Source organism: Enhydra lutris, unplaced genomic scaffold, assembly GCF_002288905.1.
Source record: "Enhydra lutris kenyoni isolate GAN:26980312 unplaced genomic scaffold, ASM228890v2 scaffoldscaffold13, whole genome shotgun sequence".
NCBI lineage: Eukaryota > Metazoa > Chordata > Mammalia > Carnivora > Mustelidae > Enhydra > Enhydra lutris.
The window spans coordinates 12,146,552-12,170,000 of record NW_019154097.1 but is presented as its reverse complement, the minus strand read 5'-3'; the positions used below and the strand labels follow the sequence as shown (position 1 = coordinate 12,170,000).

The 23,449-nt window shown below is 35.8% G+C and overlaps 1 protein-coding gene across 1 annotated transcript in view; it reads right to left on the bottom strand.

The window, feature by feature from the left end:
- LOC111146264 (structural maintenance of chromosomes 2) overlaps positions 1-23,449 on the bottom strand; it is a 58,502-nt gene that overhangs the window by 26,533 nt on the left and 8,520 nt on the right. The window contains exons 6-15 of the mRNA XM_022501739.1: positions 23,091-23,201; positions 22,879-22,923; positions 22,155-22,388; positions 21,801-21,950; positions 19,497-19,730; positions 17,583-17,742; positions 10,436-10,553; positions 9,413-9,551; positions 8,930-9,049; positions 6,813-7,017 (exon numbers count right to left, since the gene is read on the bottom strand). Coding sequence (XP_022357447.1) covers positions 6,813-7,017; positions 8,930-9,049; positions 9,413-9,551; positions 10,436-10,553; positions 17,583-17,742; positions 19,497-19,730; positions 21,801-21,950; positions 22,155-22,388; positions 22,879-22,923; positions 23,091-23,201 — 1,516 coding nt within the window. The remainder of the gene's footprint in view (positions 1-6,812; positions 7,018-8,929; positions 9,050-9,412; positions 9,552-10,435; positions 10,554-17,582; positions 17,743-19,496; positions 19,731-21,800; positions 21,951-22,154; positions 22,389-22,878; positions 22,924-23,090; positions 23,202-23,449) is intronic.

Below are 23,449 nucleotides of genomic sequence, written 5' to 3'. Positions count from 1 at the left end.
TTGTTTCCTTGGCCTAGAAAGAAATTAAGTCACAGGCATTATACAGTCTCTTGATTTGGTTAAAAGCATAAACAGTGAAAACAGATAACCTGAATTCAAATCTTGGGCTTTGCCAGTTACCCACAGTTATTTAACCACTCTGTACATTAGTTTCCACAACTGTATACTGCAGATGATAGTAATATACCTACCACATAGCTGCTGTAAGAATGAAAGGAGTTCATTATTTAAAGCTCTGAGAATACATCTTCATAAAATAATAGAAATGTTGTGTATCTGCATTGCCCAGTTACCCATTAACTATCTGTGGTCACAGAGTCCTTGAAATGTGACTAGACAATCGAGGAAATTATTTTCATTTAACTTTAATTATCGTAATTAAGTGTAAGAGCTGCATATGGTTACTGTACTGGATGGCAGAGTCTCACAATGTTGCCTGTTACATAGGAAGTACTATTTAGGGTTACTTAATCACTCAACATAGATCTGGAAACTCAATGTGGCAAATGTTAGAATAAGAAGAAAATGATGATTATCTTATTCTCAAGGACAGATTTAATTTTTTTGATTTACTTTTCACAGATGTAGTGGCATACACCCAAATTAGAACTTAACATTTCCTGAACAAGGGTAAAAATGTATTGAATTAAAAAAAATTTCCAGTGGCTAGACTATCCTAATAGGACAAAATGCAAGAGGAAAAAAAAAGAAAAAAGAAAAAACTTAGAGACTTGAGAAAAATTTAAAAAAAGCAACAGGACAACAGGACTCATTATTACAGTATGAGCTCCTTGAGGGCTGAGACATAATTTCTCCGTATTTATTTTAAAAGATTTTATTTATTTGAGAGAGAGAGAGAGAGAGAGAGAGAGAGAATGAGAGGGGAGAAGGTCAGAGGGAGAAGCAGACTCCCTGCATAGCTGGGAACCCAATGCAGGACTCAATTCTGGGCTCCAGAACCAGGACCTGAGCCAAAGCAGTCGCTTAACCAACTGAGCCAGCCAGGCGCCCCTAATTTCTCCGTATTTAATTAAATAGCTGTGACACGGCAGGTATTCAAAAGAAAACCCAATTCTTAAATTAGAAATAAAACTCTGGATCAAGTCATTCTGAACCCACAATTTCCGTTTTTAAAAAACAAGACAAAAAAGTCCCATCCTATTTACCAAAGTTTTGAGAAAACAATGATATAAAACCTACCTCCAATATTTGCATGGAAGATGGAAGCAAAATAGAAGGACCCTAGGCTGACCTCATACCATGAATACAACTAGATAACTATGAAATCATCCAAAATGCCCCAGAAATTGACCTGAAGACTGGCAGGAAAGAGATCACACCAAAGAAGGTAGGAAGTATGGAGGTATGATTTGGGAGAGAAACAGCAGCCGTGGTGGAGTAAGGAGCTGTGGTCAGAACTGGACTAGCACAGAGGGGAGGCCACACAGGGAAGACAAATCCCCATAACAACTGGCTTCAGAAGTGAGAGGGTCTAAATTTCATGAGTTAATGGCAACCAGCAGAACTTTAAACCTACAGTTTTAAAGGTCAGCATGCTTGGCTCTGGGAGAGCCCCAAGGGTATTGTTCTTTGGGCAGAGTGGGGAAAACAGCCCACCAACAAACAGCACGGTAACAGCTTTCTGAGGAGCATCAGGGGACATGGTGGGGAGGTTGTGACCTCATCTAGAAGCATGTCCCAGAGACGCAGCATTCACAGATAGACCCCCTCCTAGAACAAAGGAATGAGCAGGCATCATTTCCCTCTCCCACCTCTCAGTATAAACACAGGGACACTTGTGGGAATCAACCCAGCAGACACTTGCTACCTAACATTCTTACACCAAAACTCCAACTCCCATGCTCAGGTGGATTCCGCCTTCCCAATCACTCTTGCCTCAGGCCCAGAATAGGAGGTTCCCACCGCCAAAAGAATGGTCCAAAGCCCTGGCAACACCGTGTCTCCCAACGTGGGAATTTATAGGGCCTCAGTTCCACTGGCAACAGGTGTCATTTCACTAAAAGATCAGAGCACACCTAGTTAAAAATGTTCCACATTCAGGCCAGGGACTAAATACTGCCCAAAATAGGCAAAGAGAGCCTCTGCAGACAACAGACTTGAAGGATAAAGAGGCCGGAACACAATGCAGACACTCCCAGAAACACTGGGTCTTGGAGAATAGGGGACACTATACTGCTGGGCACTATAGGGACCTCCTCTCCATCAAGCCATTACCATCAAGAATAGGAGAGAACTTTCCTAACACAGAGAAAGAGGAACAAACATCAACAAAATGAGAAGACAGAGAAATCTGTCCTAAAGAACAGAACTAGGCCACAGCCACAGATCCAAGCAAAACAAATACAAGTAACATGAGTGAAAGAGAATTCATTTAATTTGAAAGATTTATTTTTGAGAAAAAGAGCAAGCGCATGAGTGCACAAATAGAGGGGAGGGGCATAGGGAGAAGCAGACTCCCCAGTGAGCCCAATGCAGGGCTTGATCCCAGGATCCTGGGTTCATGACCTGAGCTGTAGACAGATGCTTAACCAGCTGAGCCACCCAGGTGCCCTGAAAGAGAATTTAAAGTAATGATCATAAACGTATTGCACTTGAAAAAAAAAAGTAGAAGACATCAATGAGACCCTTAACAGAAATTTAAAAAAAAGAACCAATCAGAGATGAAAAGTGCAATAAATGAGTTTACAAACACCCGTGATGCAACAGACAATAGGCTGGAAGAAGCAGAAAAGCAAATTAATGACCTAGAAGAGGGATGGAAAATAATCAACCTTAAAAGAGAAAAAAGAATTATGCAAAAAGAAAACAGACTTAGGGAACTCAGTAATTTCCATTAAGTGTAGTAACATTCATATGGTAGGGATCCCAGAAGAATAAGAGAGAGAAAGGGGGATAGAAAGTTTGAAGAAATAATACCTAAAAACTTCCCTAATCTGGGGAACGAAACAGATAACCAGACCCAGGAGACGAAGAACGCCCCCCACCCCAAAAAATCCACAAAAGCAGATCCACATGAAGACATATTGTAATTAAGATGTCTAAATTTTAAAAGGATCAAGACAAGAGAAGACAGCAACCTATCAGGGAAACCACAAGGCTACCAGCAGATTTTTCAGCAAAATCTTTGAAGGCCAGCAAGGAGTGGCACGAAATACTGAAAGTGAGTGAGAAAAAGATGCTGCCAAGAATATTCTATCCAGTGAGGCTATCATTCAGGATAAAAGGAGAAAGAAACAGAAAAACAAAAATTAAAGCAGTTCATGGCCACTACACCAGACCTGCAAGAGACTGACTAGCAAGGAAAGACCAAAGTGACAGCAACAAAGTGGGGAACACAGAAGTAATAAAAATATTTCTTAAAAAACAACAACAACAACAACAACAACAATAAGGAATTCCCAAAACACAAGGATGTAAAATATCCAAATACCTAAATGTGGGGAGGGGAACAGTAAAATTGGGCTCAAACTTAAGCAAATTGTTTCCTAATATAGACTGCTACATGCAAAAGATATTATACGCAAACCTAAAGATAGCCAAAAATTTAAAACCACTAAAAGAAATGAAAGGAAGAAAAAGGAATGCAAATAGTATCATTACAGAAAACCAAAACCAGCATACATGAAAGAAAGAGGAGCAAGGATGAGAAAAACTTCAGAAACAAGTAAAATGGCAATAAATACATACCTATCAATAATTATTCTGAATGCCAATGGACTAAACACCCAATCAAAAGAAATAGGGTGACAGAATGCATTAAAAAGAAAAAAAAAAAAAGAAGGACCCATCTGTATGCTGCCTATAAGAGACATTTCAGACCTAAAGTCACCTGAAGTTGAAAGTAAGGGGATGAAGAAACATTTATCACACAAATGGATGTCAAAATAAAGCTGGAATAGACAACATATATCAGACAAAACAGATTTTAAAACAAAGACTATAATAAGAGACAAAGACACTATATAATAATAAAGGGGACTATCCAACAAAAGAACTGAACAACTGTAAATATTTACACACTCAACATGGGAGTACCAAATATATAAAACAGTTAATAGCATAAATAAACTAATCAAGAGTCATACAATAATAGTAGAGGACTTTAATACCCCACTTACATCAGTGGAAAGATTGGTCAGAAAATCTATAAGGAAACAGTGGCTTTGAAGGATACACGGGAACAAATGGATTTAACAAATATATTCAGAACATTTCATCCTAAATAGCAGAAAACACATTCTATTCAGGTACACAGGGAAAATTCTCCAGAACAGATGACATATTAGGCCACAAAAGAAGTCTCAACAAATTCAAAAAGACTGAAGTTTTACTATGCATCTTTTCAGACCACAACACTATGAAACTAGAAATCAAGCACAAGAAAAAAGGTCCACAAAGAAGACAAATACATGGAGGATAAAAACATGCTACTAAATAATGAATGGGTCAGCCAGAAAAATCAAAGAAATTCAAAGATACATAGAAGCAAATGAAAATGAAAACACAACAGTCCAAAACTTTTAGAATAGAGCAAAAGCAGTTCTAAGAGTAAGGTTATAAAGACGGACATGTAAGACCTGAAACCATAAAATTCCTGGAAGACAGTACAGATAGTAATGTCACTGATACAAGTCATAGCAACATTTTTCTAGACACATCTCTCAAGGCAAGGGAAATAGAAGCAAAAATAAACATTTGGGACTACATGAAAACAAAAAGCTTCCATACTACAAATTAACAATCAACAACACTAAAAGCCTACAGAATGGGAGAAGATATTTGCACCTGACATATCTGATAAAGGATTAGTATCCAAAATATATAAAAAACTAATAAAACTCAACACCCCAAACCCAAAAAATCCAATTAAAAATGAGCAGAAGACATGAAGAGACATTTTCCAAATAAGAAATACAGAAGACCAATAGACAAATGAAAAGATGCGTAGCATACTCCGCAGGGAAAGGCAAATCGAAACTACGAGGTATCACCTCATATCTGTCAGAATGGCTAAAATGAAAAACATAAGAGACAAGTGCGGCAGAGGATGTAAAGAAACAGGAACTCTTTTTGCACTGTTGGTGGGAATGCAGACTAGTGCAACCCCTGTGGAAAGCAGTGTGGAGGTTCCTCAAAAGGTTAAAAATGGAACCACCCTATGATCTATCAATCACACCATTGGATATTTACACAAAAAATACAAAAACACTAATTCAAAGGGATACATGCACCCTTATGTCTACTGCAGCATTATTTACAATATCCAAATTATGCAACCAGCCCACTTCTCCATTAAGTGAAGAATGGCTAAAGAAGAGGCGGTGTATGTATGTGTGCATACATATACACACATAGAACACAATGGAATATTATTCAGCTGTAAGAAAGAAGGAAATCTTGCCATTTGCAAAGACATGGATAGAACTAGGAAATATAAAGCTAAGTGAAATAAGTCAGTTAGAGAAATACCATATGCTTTCGCTCGTATGTGGAATTTAAGAAACAAAGGAGAGAAAGAGAGATAAGCTGAGAAAGGCTCTAAACTATAGCGAACAAACTGATGTTACCAGATAGACGGTTGGTAAGGTGATCGGTGAAATGCATTACAGGGATTAAGGAGAGTAGCCATTCTGACCAGTGTGAGGTGGTCTCTCATTTAGTTTTGATTTTATTGCCCTGATGCCAAGTGATGTAGAGAATTTTTTCTTTCATGTGTCTCTTGTCCATTTGTATGTCCTCTTTGGAGAAATGTCTGTTCATTTCTTCTGCCTGCTTCTTGAATGGATTTTTTGGTTTTTTTTCGGTGTTGAGTTTAACAAGTTCTTTATAGATTTTTGGATACTAGCCCTTTATCTAATAAGACATTTGCAAATATCTTCTCCCATTCTGTACGTTGCCTTTTAATTTTGTTGACTGTTTCCTTTGCTGTGTAAAGGCTTTTTATCTTGATGAAGTCCCAATAGTTCATTTTTGCTTTTGTTTCCCTTGCCTTTGGAGATGTGTTTTGGAAGTTGTTGCTGTGGCCGAGGTCAAAGAGGTTGCTGCCTGTGTTTTCCTCTAGGATTTTGATGGATTCCTGTCTCACATTTAGGTCTTTCAACCATTTAGAGTTTATTTTAGTGTATGGTACAAGAAAGTTCCAGTTCCCCTTTACTTTTAATACATGCAGTACATTAGAGTATTAATCTTATCTTCTAGGCTTTTCCTTTTGTTGCTGTTTGTCTCTTCTAGTTATTTATTTTTACCTTTTTTCATCATTTAGGTTTAAGCCCAAAAAAACCACAACCAGCCCTAAAAATAAATAAAAAGTCAACTCCATAAATCTTTCCAGAAAACAGTTCTTAAGCATATCAGTTTACTAGAGATATTTAAATCACTAGTAAACTGATATGCTTAAGAACTGTTTTCTGATTCTCCTTTTTACAATCGTACCTATCTCCTAGAACTACTGAACCATTCAATAAACTAATGGTATGGTTCCTGGCATATCCTAAGTTCTCGATAAACATAAGTGGAAAGAATATTTAGTAGTGGTTCAACATTAGCTCTGAAGTCCAACTCTGAGTTAAAATACTAGTTCTAACACTGTTTGCTATTAAATGAATTACTAAATTTCTTCTAATTTCAATTTCATTCCCTAAAAGAATGGGAAAAGTAATAAAACTACCTTTATGGAAGAGTTGTAAGGAATGAACAAGGAAAAAAAAAGCAAATATGTATAGCACCTGACATAGAATGAATTAAACATTACCAATTTTTATTCTTTGTAAATAAATAAAAAAGCAACCTACCTCCACTCAATGTCCCATGAGGATCAAATATTTCACCTCCAAGAGTTACAGTTCTAGTCATTATCCTTTTATCAAAGGCCACTTTTTTTGCATTATCCATATTATTACAAACAAACGTTGTTCCAAAGACAAATTCCATTGCTTTCTGAAGTTCTGGCTTGTATTCAACCAGGGAAAGAGCCACATGAACATTGTTAGGACCAACCTGTGGGAAAACAACAGATATGTCACAGTACATAATACTACCCCTTTCCTTTCAAATATTATTTTACAAAACAGAACCAGTATACTAGAAATTTAAGTACTGCTCACCTAGCACTACAGCTCCTTCTGAACTTTCTAAAATACTATGGAAAACTCAAGAGTTTTAGGAAAAAATTGAAGTTTAAACATTGAAACTTCTATGGCTAAGTAAAATATTTAAAGCACCAGTCATTATGACAGTGTCTATCAAGCAAGAGCCACTACCAAGTTTCTAAATCCAAAATGGACTATTTGGACACATTCTCTTAGTTAAAATACAGCAATTGCTAGATCAACACAATTATATAAACATGTTTTATTTCAAGTATTAATTTATTTACTCTATAGTAAATACTTTTTCACTCAAATTAAACATGCTATAGCAGCCACCTGTCAGTTACAGAAAAACACAACTAACAATTTTAAGGGCAAAAAAAATTTTAAATCCCTCAGTGTTTTATTTTGATCCAACTGCCTCTTCTCAACCTTTGTTGATGTGTACTTCTGCTCATCTTTTTAAAACAACTAAGCATACTTTAAGGAGCTTAGTAGCAACAAGAGAAATCAAAATGAAAGCAGCTCTGTATAACACATGTTCAGCACTGCCCTCTGACACAGCAGCAGCCATTAAAAAGGTTTGGCTAAGGGACCTGGGTAGAAGTATTTTTGCTGCTACCTGAAACCACAATTTACTTCTTATACTGGGACTTGTCTAAAAGCTGAAGTAACTTCCAAAACCTTTCAGACCCAATGGTGATTTTTCAAAGTAAACAAAGCACTAACCAGAAACACCACCTTTCAATTACTCCGCACTCATTTTCCTTCTGCTGAGAGTATACAGGTCAATACAACCGCATTTCGAAATAATTCATTAAAGACTTCTCAATATCAGCAAGAACACTGAGTATCCATTTTGTAGCTTAATTATACATGCATTTCCAGGTTTCACAGAACTGTCCTTTCAACTGATGCACTTGGAATGCCTGCTCAATAACAAACTGGTAATACTGCTGAACATTAGGGCTGGCTTCATGCTATTATCCAATGTTACACAACTATAATTGCCTTTTAAATGTACTGCCTTGTATTCCTTTGGGGTTTGTTTTTATTTTTTATTTTTTTACTAATAGCTATATCACTTTAGATCCACCTCAGCAGCTGAATGGGTATCCGGGTCCCCTGCTTTTCATGTTCAGAGGTTGGAAGGCAACCTAGAGAAACTCTAATAGAAAAGCATCTCTTTAAGACTGATAGATAACTCCCATAACAGTTGTCACTATGGGCAGTTTAACAGTGTCTAGCATGAAAAAAAACCTAAAGAAATCTGGTATTCATAAGCTCTGTAATTCTAGTAATTCAGAGATTGGAAATTTCCTACTAGCATATGATAATCATATGACCTGACTGAAGGTTTAAAGACATTTTAATACTGTAACTTTGAAATACCAAAGGTAGTTTTAGTTGTTTTTTTTTTTTTTTTTTAAGATTTTATTTATTTATTTGACACAGAGAGAGAGAGATCACAAGTAGGCAGAGAGGCAGGCAGAGAGAGGGGGAAGCAGGCTTACTGCCGAGCAGAGAGCCCGATGTGGGGCTCGATCCCAGGACCCTGAGACCATGACCTGAGCCGAAGGCAGAGGCTTAACCCACTGAGCCACCCAGGTGCCCCAGTAGTTTTAGTTTTGCACCATTTCTATTCTCCTTCCATCTGTTTTCATAAAAGCCAACTTTTTTTTTTGTAGCTTAAATGTGTAACAACAAAATTTTGTGGTTCTACATATGATTATGTCCCCCAAGTTAATGTCCTCTAACTAAAACAAAGCAAAACAAAAAAGAAAAGTAAGGTGTAGATAAATCATATAAAGACAACTTACAAGATTCTGAGCGACCCTCAGAGTTTCTGGAGCAATACATCTGGCTGAAATTTTATTGAGTGGAATTATAGTGTATCGACGTTTCAATTCCCCCTTTTCTAGTAACTTTTTTCCAGTAACCTAAAAAATTGTGCATTTGAAATAAGTAAATATAATATTAATGACAGAAAACAATCAGAGGTAAAGAGTACAACTTTAGGAATCCACAACTGTTTAGTGCCTAGTATCCTGAACAATGGAAAGTCTAAAACTTGATAATATATGTTCTGGATTCCTGAGTTAGCATGAGACTTCTTTGGGAATACAGTTAATCAAATATGATATAATCAATAATATAATAAAAAGTCATTAACTGAAGAGCTATACCTGTAAAGATAAGCAACTTTAGGAATAGCTTAAAACATCAAGAAAGTACTCAATTCTAGCAGCTCATGGTTTTTCCAGCTAAGGAGGAATTATAAACTTTAATTAGAATTAATTTACCTCCGTGTCCACAACAACATTGTAGAGCCGTTCCCCGGCCACCAATTCTAAAGCTGTGGTTGCAGAAGTATCTTTCACACTAATCAGAGAAGCCACAAGTCCTTTCACGCAATTTCTATTCCAGTTCTTCTCTGGATCCCTAAAATAGAACAGTTGACAAAAATTAATCTGAAAAAATAAAACAGAAAAAGTTGTATTTTACTAGTCCAGAGCTCTTCCTAACAACGCATTAAAAGAGAAACATATACACTTTTAAGAAAAACAAAAATTTAATGTTCAGATGACTACCCAACTATTGTTTTAAGTCAATCAAAAGATCTTTCAGTATATATTCAGTGAAACAAAAATAACTTTGATATAATTTTTTTAAAAAGATTTATTTCAGAGAGAAGGAAAGGGAACACAGGATAACAGGGTAAGAATCAGGGAGAGAGAAGTAGAAGGTAAGGAGACTCGCGAGCACCACACAGGGCTCAATCTCAGAAGCCCAAGATCATGACCTGAGCTGAAACCAAGAGTCAGACCCTCAACCAACTGAGCCACCCAGGTACCCCTGAGGCTATAATCTTTAATACATATATTACTCTAAGTATTCCATGAAAAAAAACATGTAAATCTGAAAACTGTAAAATGTTAATGTAGATATTTAAAGAAACTTTGGACTGAGATTTAATTTCCCCCATTTTGGTTTTAAGAATTCCCACTGCCAACACTTGAAACATTTCAATAAACATTTAAGGAAAAAAAATGCCAATTAAGGAAAAGCAGCTGACAATATTTTTCATACAAAAATCTTAATGTTAACAAAATTTTCAGATTGTCTTCCAGCTTAAATGAAAATGTATCCTGGTTAACATTTCAGTAAGTGTTCAGGGGAAAAAAATACCAATTAAGGAAAGTAGCTTACAATACTTTTCATACAGAAATCTTGATGTTAATGAAATTTTCAGGCTGTCTTCCAGCTTAAATAAGAATGTTATCTTGGCTATTACCATGTTAAAATTTAAGGTTTAAATCTCTTACCTGTAGGCAAATTGAATATTAGGAAATCTGGCTAAGAGAGCTTCATATGTTTCTTTCAATCTACTGATATCACGAGATAGCTGCCTGCGCTTTTCCAGAAGTCCTTCCTCCTTGTTTTCTGGATAGTAAATCACAGGTAAATTGAAACAGAGTTTTAAAAATGCAAATATTATAGTTTTAAAGAAGCTATCAGTAACTTCTATTTCCAAAGCATTCCTAGAAGCAAAAGACAAATTTCTGGCATTAAATAAAAAGCAAACCTAACATGAAAGATCAAGTAGACACTATTACCAACAAATAACAAATTTCCATTCCAAAAACAACATATGAATTGAGTAATGATGAATGTGGAAATAAATATACAAAGGACATTTTGGGAGTTTTCAAGTGGCACTTTGGTGACCGAAGCAGGAAACTGTTAATAGTGAGTTTTCAAAACTTCAAAGAGCTGGGACATGGGAAAGGAGGAGAATCTTAACCTCACCATGTCCCATGGATTCAACTAGATAACACCTACATCAGTGTAAGTAACCCTGAAAATGGCCCAAAGATTGGCAAAACACTCTCCACAGCTAAATGTAGAGGAAAGACCACATCAATGAGGGTAGGAAGGACAGAGATACAGTCACGAGCCAAGCAGACCTGTGGGATTGTGAATGGGAGGGAGGGACACCAAGGACACAGATAGGAGAGAGAAATGGACTGTAGTCACACCAAGCACTCCAAACACAGCAAACCGCAAGGGGAAGACAAATCCCCACTGAGGAGCACCTGTGTGGCTCTCAGTCAGTTAAGTGTCTTGCCTTTGGCTCAGATCATGATCCCAGGGTCCTGGGATTGAGCCCCACAGTGGGCTAGCAGCTCAGTGGAGAGTTTGCTTCTCCCTCTGCCTTCTTGTGCTCTCCCTTGCACATGCTCTTGCTCTCAAATAAGTAAGTCATATCTTAAAAAACAAACCAAAAAAAATTTTGCCTTAGAAAACCAGAGGGGCAAAAAAAAAAAAAAAAGAAAAAAGAAAAAGAAAAAGAAAACCAGTGGGGCATAAGTTTGCACATTCTCATGATCTGCAGGGCCTAAAACCTGGAACTTTAAAACTCAGCAGGTTCAGCTCTAAGAGAGCCAAGAGGGTGAGAGCAGACAGACTCCCAGTCCTTAAAGAGATAGCATGACAAACAGCCCCACAGAGACACAGCATAAAAGCAGCAGTTTGAAAAACTGCCTGGAGTATTCTGGTGGGAGATTTGTTTACCAATTTCAGAGCATGTGCTGGAGGGGCAGGGATCCTTGGGAGCCTTCTCTGGGAACTAAAGAGCTGGCAGGGACTATTTCTATCCTCTGTCCCCATCCTAGACACACAGACAATTGCAGGAACCAGCAGAGCTCTCCACCTAGCCTGCTAACAGTGTATCTCACCCAAGTTCTGCAGACATGTCCCTTCCCACAACCGACCTGTACAAACCTTGATAAAACCGCTGCCCCACTCTGCCTTCTCCTGTGGACCTGCCCCCTCCAATACGCCCTGAGTCAGAGCCCATCCAAAGCAGTACCACCAGCCAGGCATGGTACAAGCAGCCCCGACAGGGACCAGCACCACTCTAAAATAAACTCCCTACACTGCAGAGAGGGGAAGATAACTATATATACCAGTCCCATTGTGGCCTCAGCAGGAGGCTGGGGTCAGGTCTCTGGTCTGACTGTAAGCCTCACCCACCAAGGAGTTTCTCAGGGGAAAAAAAATAGTTCTGTGCTACCACAGCTCTGGCAAACACCTGGTCTGATTCAATTCAAGCCCAAGGCAGCCCCAGACTGGCCCACTAACAATACAGGGTCCAAACCCTGTCCATGACCAGCAAAGAGAGACATTCCAGACGACTAGACTGAAGGCAAAAGCGGCTTAGCCATAACAGTAAGGAACATGCATCACATAGGAGAGATCACAAAAGCATCAGGTTCTGGTGAACAAGGGACATTGCACTGCAGGGCACTACAGGATCTCTTCTTCAATAAGATCATTACTTTGAAGAGCAGGAGACGCAGCTAATGTTCTTTAACACACAGAAACAGACACAAAGAGACAAAATGAGGAGACACAGGGATATATCCCAAAGGAAAGAGGAAAAACCATAGCAAGAGAGCTAAATGAAACAGAGAGCAGTAACAGGCCTGATAAAAAATTTAAAAGTAATGATCATAAAGATACTCACTGGACTTGGAAAAAAGTGAACTCAGTAAGATCCTTAACAAAGAGACAGAAAACATAAAGAACCAATCAGAGATGAAGAACTCAATAACTGAAACTAAAAATACACAAAATGGAACAAATAGTAGACTAGAAGAAGTAGAAGAATAGATCCCCAACCTGGCGGACAGTAACAGAAGGCAATCGAGCTGACAGGTGATAGAAAAAAATAACAAAAAATGAGAAAAGACTTAGGGAACTCAGCAATAGTATTAACTTCCCCATTACAGAGATTCCAGAAGAAGAAAAAGAAAAGGGGGCAGAAAATTAGAAGAAATAATAGCTGAAAACGTCTTGATTCTAGGGAAGGAAACAAATCTCAATCCAGAAGGGAAAGAGAGCCCCAACAAAATCAACACAAGGGGGTCCAAACCAAAACATACAGTAATTAAAACAACAAAAAGTACTGATAAGGAGAATTTTAAAAGCATCAAGAGAAAACAGTTACAATATCAGTTGATTTTTCAGTGCAAACCTTGCAAGCCAGAAGGGAGGGGGAAAAAAAAAACAAACAAAAACCTGTATGGCATGCTATATTCAAGTGCTGAAAGAAAAAAAACCTATAGCCAAGAGTATTCTATCCAGCAAGATCATCATTCTTTTCAAGGGCACATGGAACATTTTAAAGAATAGTTCACATATTGGGCCACAAAAGAAGTCTCAACAAATTCATACCATATGTCTTTTCTAACCACAATATTAAGAAACTTGAAATCAGCCCCCCCCAAAAAAAGTCTGCAAAGAGCATAAACAGATGAAGGATGGACATTGGGGAGGGTATATGCTATGGTGAATGCTGTGAATTTTGTAAGACTGATAATTCACAGACCTATACCCCTGAAACAAATAATGCATTATATGTTAGTGTTAAAAAAAAAATGCTACTGGGGCACCTGGGTGGCTCAGTCATTAAGCATCTGCCTTCCGCTCAGGTCATGGTCCTGAGGGTCCTGGGATCGAGTCCCACATCAGGCTCCCTGCTCAGCAGGAAGCCTGCTTTCCCTCTCCTAGTCCCCCTACTTGTGTTCCCTCTCTTGCTGTGTCTCTCTCTGTCAAATAAATAAATAAAATCTTAAAAAAAAAAATTGCTACTGAGGAATGAATGGGTCAACCAAGAAAGAAAAAAAAAAAAGGGAAAATGGAAACACAATGGTGCAGTAAGCTGTTCTAAGAGGGTTGTTTATAGCCATACAGGCCTACCTCAAAAAGCAAGAAATAACTCAAACATCCTAACATTATACCTAAAGGAGCTAGAAAAAGAAAAAACAAAACCCCAGCAGAAAGAAATAATATAGAGTAGAAACAAATGAAACAGAAACTTAAAGAACAGAACAAATATAAAAGAAACTAGGAGTTGGTTTTTCAAAAAGATCAACAAAATTGATAAACCTTTAGCCAGACTCAATAAGAAAATAAAGAGGACTCAAATAAATGAATTCAGAAATGAGAAGAAATAACCAACACTACAGAAATACAAACAACTGAAAGACAGTATTATGAAGAAATATATACCAACAAAGTGCACAACCTAGAATGGATAAATTCCTAGAAACATATAACCTAACAAAAATATATTTCTTCCTGTTTCAGTTTAACAAACTGACTACCAGAAATGAAACTGAATCAATAATATAAAAAGTCAAAAAAGCCAAAGTCCAAGACCAGACGGTTTCACAGCCAAATTCTACTAAACATTAAAAAAACAGTTAATACCTATTCTTCTCTACTCCAAAAAAAAACAGAAAAGGAAGGAGAACTTCCAAATTTATTCTATGAACCCAGCACTATACTGATTAAAAAAACAAAAAACAAAACAGATAAAGACTCTAAAAAAAAAAGAGACCACAGGCAGAATCTTTGTTGAATATAAATGCAAAAATCCTCAACAAAATATTAGCAAACCAAATCCAACAATACATTAAAAGAAATCATTCACCACAATCAAGTGTGACTTACTCCTGGGTTGCAAAGGTGGTTAAATATTCTCAAATCAGTCAATGTGATATATCACATTAACAAAGTAAGGGATAAAAACCACACAATCATTTCAATAGATGGAAAAAAAGCATTTGATAAAGTACAACACCTATTCATGATACAAGCCCTCAACAAGCTAGGTTTAGAGGATATATATCTTAACTTAATAAAGGCCCTATATGAATAACCCACAGCTAACAACATACTCAATGGAGAAAAACAGAGCTTTTCCCCTATGATCAGGAACAAGACAAGGATGTTCACTCTCACCAGCTGTATCCAACATGATACTAAAGTCCTAGCCACAGCAATCAGCCAACAAAAAGAAATAAAAGGCATCCAGATTGGTAAGGAGGAAGTAAAACTTTCACAATTTCCAGATGACATGACATATATAGAAAAGTCAAAAGATCCACAAAAAAACTGCTAGAACTGATAAATGAATTCCGTTATAGGTGCAGGATACAAAATCAACATACAGAAATCTGTTGCCTTCTATACACCAATACTCAAACAGCAGAAAGATCTATACACCAGTGATGAAACAGCAGAAAGAAAAATTAAGAAACTACTCCTACTTAAAATTGCAGAAAAATGATAAAACACCTAGAAATAAACTTAACCAAGGGGATAAGAGACTTGTACTCTGAAAACTATAAAACACTGATGAATAAAATCATAGACAACAATGGAAGATACTCCCAGTTCATGGACTGGAAGAACAAGTAGTGTTAAACTCTCCACACTACCTAAAGCAATCTACAGATTTAATGCAATCTCTATCAAAATACCAGTATAATTTTTCACAGAACTATAACAAACAATCCCAAAATTTGCATGGAACCACAAAAGACCCTAAAGAGCCAAAGCAATCTTGAAAAAGAACAAAGCTGGAGGTATCATAATCCTACATTTCAAGATACATTATAAAGTTGCATTAACCAAAACAGTATGATATGATATAGGCACAGAAGTAGACACATAAGTCAATGGAACAGAGCACCCCAAAACAGACCTATGATTATACGGTCAATTAATCTTTCACCAAGCAGAAAGAATATACAATAGGAAAAAGTCTCTTCAACAATTGGTGTTGGGAAACTGGACAGCTCTATGCAAAAGAATGAAACTGGACACTTTCTTATACCATACACAAAAATAAAGTCAAAAGGAATTAAGGACCTAAACATGAAACTTGAAACCATAAAAATCCTAGAAGAATGCACAGGATGCACAGAATAATTTCTCTGACATCAGCAATACCAACATTTTTCTAGATAGATCTGAGGCATGGGAAGCAAAAGCAGAAATAAACTATTGGGACTATGTCAAAATAAAAAGCTTCTGCACAGCAAAGGAAACAACCAACAAAATTAAGACAACCTATAGAATGGAAGAAGATACTTGCAAATGACATATTCGTTAACGGTTAGTATCCAAAATACACAAAGAACTTCAACTGAACACTAAAAAGAAACAAATAATCCAATTAAAAATGGGCATAAGACTTGAAAAGACATTTCTGCAAAAACACAGAGATGGCCAACAGACACATGAAAAGATGCTCAACATCACTAATCACTAGGGAAATGCAAATCCAGACCACAGTGAGATATTACTTCACACCTGTCAGAAGAGCTATAATCAAAAACACAAGAGACAACAGTGTTGGCAAGGGTGTGGAGAAAAAGGAACCCTTGTGCACTGTTGGTGGGAAGGCAAACTGGGGTAGCCACCATGGAGAACAGTATGGAGGTTCCTCAAAAAATTAAAAATATGATTACCACATAATCCAGTAATTCCAATACTGGGTATTTATACAAAAAAATGAGAACACTAATTTCAAAAAATACACACCCCTATGTTTATTGCAGTATTATTTGCAATAGCCAAATTACGGAAGCAGCCCATTTATCTATCAATAGATGAATGGATAAAGATGTGGTATAGATATACAAGGAATATTACTCAGCCACAAAAAAGAATGAAATCTTGCCTCTGCAACATAGATGGATCTAGTGAGTATAACACAAAGTGAAATAAGTCAGTCAGAAAAAGACAATTATCACATGATTTCAGTCATGTGGAATTTACGAAGCAAAAGCAAATAAGTAAAAAAAGAGTTAAACCAAAAAACCACTCTTAAACTATAGTAAACAAATTGATGGGCAAGGTGGTAAGGGGATGGGTAAAATGAAACAGGTAAAGTAGATTAAAAGTACACTTATCATGATGAGCACAGCATAATGTATACAATTGCTGAATCACTATACTGTACATCTGAAACTAAAATAACACTGTGTCTTAACTATATTGGGATTAAAACAAAAACAAAAAAACAATAGCTGTTTTATACTTAGTTGACCCTTAAACAATGGAGTGGGTGGTGAGAGCGGATGGGGTGAGGTTGGGGCACTGACACTCATGCCCCACAGTTCTAAATCCATGATTAACATTTGTTTTTTGTTTGTTTGTTTTTAAGTAACCTCCATGCCCAATATAGGGTCTGAACTCAAGAATCTGAGATCCAGAGTTTTATGCTCTACCCACTGAACCAGACACCCCTAAATCTGTGTTTAACTTTTGACCCTCAAACTTAATAGCCAAATGTTGACAAGAAGCTTTACGGAGAAGATAAATGGTTAACACATATTTCATATTTTGTATGTTTTATGTATTATTCATTGTGTTCTTACAATTAAGTATGCTAAAGAAAATTGTGAGGAAAATATATTTATAGTACTAAATTGTTTTTATCAAAACAAAAAGAGCCTCAAGTAAGTAGACCCATAAGCTGTTCAAGCTTACATTTAGGGGTCAACTGTACTTATAAAGATTTCTTACACAAACACCCATTAACTGAGTAAAAAAAAAAAAATTCCTATTTGCTATTTCCTTAATCTAGTTTCTATCAAGTGTTTAAATGCAAACCTTCATAATTTAGCTTTTTCATTTCAGCTTCAAGTTTTTCTTTAAGTTTCTTCACGGCCTCTAAAGCTTCTTGATCCTTCCTGTAGCCACTATCCATCTTCTTAACTTCAGCCTGTTTAGTCTTTAATTCTTGTTGGGCATGTTTCAACTTCATCTGAGCCTGTTATTGAAAATTTAATAGACTATGTGAGGCAGACAGTGCTAATGATTAAGTGGCCATAGATGCAGATTGGTTTAAGAAACATCAGCCTTGAAAATGTAACTGTTAGGTCACTTGCATTAATAGCTCAAGAGATGAATCATTTCCCAGTATTTTCTCAGAAAACTATTCAGAGTCTAAACAAATATATGCTTAACATAAATCAAGTAATTTGTAATTTAAGTCCATATTTGAAACTTATAAAAGATGATATTACTGAGTTCAAAAATTGTATCAAAGAATAACCGTCATTAGATGGTTAAATTAAAAACACAATAGGAAGCTAGTAATCAGAACTCTAGTTTCTCTTCCTTTCCATTTAGGTATGTGTATTTATACATATATAAATATTTATACATATATATTTATATATATATATTTCTTTATATATGTATAAATATATATGTTTATTTTTATTTTTTATTTTTATAACTATATTTATATTTACTAAATATAAATATATATATTTAGTAAATATAAATATATAAGTATAAATATATATTTATACATATATAAAGAAATATATATAAATATATATATTTATACTTATACTTATATATTTATATTTACTAAATTTAACATTCTATTTATATTTATATTTTATATTTACATTATTTATTTTGTATTTATGTTTATTAAATTTATAAATATATTTATATTTATATTTATTTATATTTTTATTTTTCAGTGTTCAATTAACAGTAGAGAAACTGTACTGAGCACTAAGAAAATTACACTGGAATGGGAAATTATAAACTAACATGGGAAATTTCAATGCTAGGAGTTGGATATTCAACTGCTAATTTATATAACTGAGTACACTGTTTCTTAAAAGCATGAACCAGTATGCTTGCTGAGATCTAGCTGGGTATCACTTCCATCTAAAACTGAATAATGGTGGATTTTTCCCAATATATAATAAGGTAACAGGAAAAACTGAGAGGACCTGAAAGTTTTCCTGCTATTGATTTCTTACAGATTTTTTCGTAACCATCATCTTTGAATGAAGTGGTAAACATGTAAGAGAAAATGCTGAACAGGATTAATACCAACACAGACACAACCATCTGTATATATTTTTAAAGGAGTTCTCTTTTTAAAATATTTTAAAATGGGTGGAAAAATATATATATTTTTTTCTTTCTGCTCTCAAAATTTTTGCGTCCATAGGACTTTAAAAGCTGCACACTATCTAAACAAATTTGAAAGCCCTGACTGACAAGTCTTGAAGATTATCAAATCGTGTACGGAAATGGAAGACTAGAATGGGGGTTAAGAGGAAGGTACTTCCAAGGACTAAAGGTAAGGACTAAGTGTGGTGGGCAAAGAAATGGACAGGATATTCACTTTCCTGTTAAGGCTTAAGATTGCAACTTTATGTTGCCAATAAAAAAAAAAATTAACCTCAAATAGTGCATACAATACTACAAATAAAGCATTTATTGCATTTACAATTTCAGTTAACTTATGAAGTTATTTAGTGTTTTATAGCATATTAAATTACTGTCATCAATATTTAGCAGCTAACATATTTGAATTTCAGTGTATTTATTAGGTGCTATAGAGTGGCAGAATAACAAATTCCTTCTCAGTGATCTGATTATTGTCAACGTTTTATAACAACTGCCAAAGTATAATGTGAAGCAGCTTCTCAAAAAAAAAAAAAAAAGAAAGAAAGAAAAGAAAACAGTCAAATAGTTAATGTTTGTATTTACCTGTTTGGCTTCTGTCTGAGCTTTACTTATGTCATTTTTACAAGCCATCATTTGACCAGCCAAAGTTGCTTCTGCTCCGTCTTCATTACTCGACAGTCCAGCGGACACAGCATTGAAGTGCTGCTGTGCGGCGGCCAAAGCTTCAGCATCTTTATTACTTGCTTCTTGAAGTGCGTTCAGCCCATCTGTTATCTTTTTAACCTCTTTTTCCTTTGCTGCTAAAGTTCTAGAATCCTTCAGGAAGAGTTTCAGATAGGAATATATCATTTGTCAGGAAAGACTCACATTTTTTTTCTTATGGGCCTATACCTTTGTCATCAAATTTCATAGCATTTTGAAGTAGGCATGGTTAAAAGGAAAATAATTTAATGATCATAACTTTATTTTTTATTTTTTTAAGATTTTATTTATTTATTTGACAGAGATCACAAGTAGGCAGAGAGGCAGGCAGAGAGGCAGGCAGAGAGAGGGGGGAAGCAGGCTCCCCGCTGAGCAGAAAGCCCGATGCGGGGCTCAATCCCAGGACCCTGGAATCATGACCTGAGTCAAAGACCAAGCCTTTAACCCACTGAGCCACCCAGGCACCCCTAACCATCGTAACTTTAAATACTTTATTTCCATTTTGAATTACCCTGTTTTTAAGATAAATGTCCCCTTATACTACCAGAAATACTTTCATTCCATATGTTATAGTCTAATCTAGAAATTAGCTAAATTATAGTGCAAACTAACCATTTGAAGAAACTAAAAATCACTTTCTAGAGCTTTAAAATTGAAGTAATAACCATTCTACTCTAAGCTTCAAAGTAGAAGTTATAGGACTAAGAGCATGTACATGAAAATTTATAAACTATCAAAGGCCATAAAATTTAAATATTAAATACTTGTGGGGACAGCATTACTAATACTTAACACCTTTAAAGTTATACGCACTAGAACACCATTATACACTGAAATACCAGCACAGGGAAAAAAAAAAAAAAAAAATCCAGCTATATTATTTACACGAAAGTGACCAGAAATTTTGGCCTACCTGTTTACCTCATGATTCACTAAATATTTATTAGATGTTTACCACATACCAGGCATTGTTCTAGACATTAAAAAGACAGACTCCTCAGGGACCCTATACTCTATAGTGGAAAACACAGTAAAAAATAAAGCAAGGTAAAGGGATAGAAAGTGATGGGAACTACTATTTTAAGGACAATAAGGGAAGGCCTTTTTTATGACATTTTGAGCAGAAACCTACATGAAATAAAAGGAATGATCAGGCTGATACTAGGGGGACACATACTAGGCAAACTCTGCAGAATATGCTTTGGTGTTTGAGGAACTGTGGTTGGAGCACAGTGAGCAAGTGGAAAGGAGCCAGGAATCCTATCAGGTAGGGTCTTGTAGACCATGGTAAAGGCTGAATTTAATTACACATGTGACTTTGAAACCATTAAAGGATTTTAAGCTCAAGAGTGATGTGATCCAATTTATATTTTAGCTTCTGTAAAGAGCAGACCATAGAGCAGCAAGAGTAAAAGCAGGGCAACTAATAAGGACACTATTACAGCACCCCTCATGGGCAGTGATGGCCTGCAGATTAGCAGTGATGAGGTGATGAAAAGTGGCTGTATTCAGAATGTACTTTTAAAGTCAAGAGAATTTGCTGATGGATTAGATATGGAGTTTGAGAAAAATGGTGGAATGCAGGAGGACTCAAGGATTTCTGGACTGAATAATTAATAGCAAGTTTAATAGCAGTGCCATTTTCTAACATGGGGAAAATTTAGCAACTCAAAGAGGTTTGGGTAGGTAGGGAAATGTTAAGAGTTCTATTTTGTATACATTAAGTTTTAGACTTTTTGTTAATCATCTATGTAAAATTGTCAATCCAATAGCTGGACAAATAAGGGAAGGAATCAAGGTTAAGTATAGATCTGAACATCACCCTGCAAATGGTATTTAAGGGCTACCAGGCTGGGTGGGATTACTTATGAAATGAGTGCATATAAAAGAAGTCGGAGCACTAGCCCTGGGGCATGCAAACATTTCATGTATTGATTTGTCTGTCTAGACTGTATTCAGTATTCCCATATTCAACTACCTAATCTCTACTTAGATGTCTAACAGGCACCTCAAACCTATTATGTTCACATTGTACTTGTTTCTATTCTCTACTAAGCTAATAGTAACAATATTTCCAATTGTCAAAGACAAAAATCCACTGCTATATTCCTAGCTAAAACAACTATACTAGGTCCAGAGCACACACTCAATAAATATGAATGTAATGGACAAATATTTACCCACCTCAATCATATTTTTTTCTAGCTCTTTGCGTTTGTTCTCTTCACTTGCCAGATTTTTTTTCTTGAGATCAAAGGCACTTTGAGATTTAGTGTTAACTCGCTGAGCTTCTGCAAGCGCATCTTCTAAAGATCGAAGTCTACCTCCAATTTCCTATAATCAAATGCACCCAATTCAAAGTACTTACAATTTACTCATGTCATTATTTTCTTATATGACTTCTAGAATACTTACTTTTTATGAGCTATTTTGTTATCATGCATTAAAATTAACAAATCAATATGGAAGACTATGCCCAGTGAATATTGTTTAAAATTTCTTCACAGTATATTATTTATTCTTACGTATATGCCTGACCTTATCTTTTCCTTTTTCCAACTCTTCTATTTCACGACTAAGTGCTTTTATTTTTTTGTCATTCTCAGACAATTTTTCTTGAAGCTTTACAACTTTATCTTGCATTTCTTTTAATTCCTCAGCTGAGCGTTCTTTTGTATCTTCAGCCAGCAAAAACTGATAGGCAATATATAAACGACTCAAATGTTCTATTTCCCTCATTACTTTTTGGTACTCCAAGTAGGAAGATCTTTCCTGGAAAAGAAATCACCAGTAAAGTATAACTCAAACTTCATAGAAATAGAAAAAATCTGGACAGCTGTTTCAGTACCCTTCACTTACCACTGGTCTTGATAGCAGTAATTGCAGTGATAGTCCCTATTATATTAGAAGTTATTCACTCTACCAACAGGGTTACTTACTAGGTATGTGATATCCTCAAGAAAATGTTCCACTAAATTCTAATTATTCAGGAAAATCTAGACTTCTCTTCAACAACGTATTACAATCTGACATATCATTTTCTGAAACTATGAAGAGCAGTCTTCAAAATCATTATGATTAATAGATAAGAAGAACATGTCCTCTATGAGCAGAAAGCTGATGATTAAGTACCAACTCTTAACTCCTATCTATCCCACAGAAAAATTCCTGTGACGTGTATACATTTCAACTCTATTTGTATGATACTGAATACATCACCATTTTTGAGAGATGTTCTAGCTGGCTATTCTCTAGTATATACCTCTTTTAGTTTTTGAATTGTTGGAGTAATCTCTTCTTCAAGTATCTGGAAAATAAAGGAAAACCAAATTTTTCAATATGTAAAGTACCATTAAAAAAACTGAAAAGAAACATGAAGTCTAGGAAAACTGGGGAGGTGGAATTTCCTTTTTACAGCAGAGAAACCCTACAATTACTCTCGTCTTTAAAAATATTTTATGTAAATTTAATTACCGTCTTAATTTCTTTCAGCTTAGCTTCTTTTTTTTCTATAGTTTTCTGGGCAGCTATTTTTTTGTATTCATACATCCTGGTTCCAGCTGCTTCTTCTATCATGGACAAAATCTGGAAAGACAGAAACATTATATAAATGTTTTAAGAATCCAAGATGAAGAACTTCATTAGAGTTTACAAAAAGTATATAATTTAAGGTCTTAACTTCACTAAGCAAATTATGTCCCAAATGGATTAGGGAAGTTAAGTACATAGAAAATACATGTATTGGGTGCCTGGGTGGCTCAGTGGGTTAAAGCCTCTGCCTTCAGCTCAGGTCATGATCCCAGGGTCCTGGGATCGAGACCCACATCAGGCTC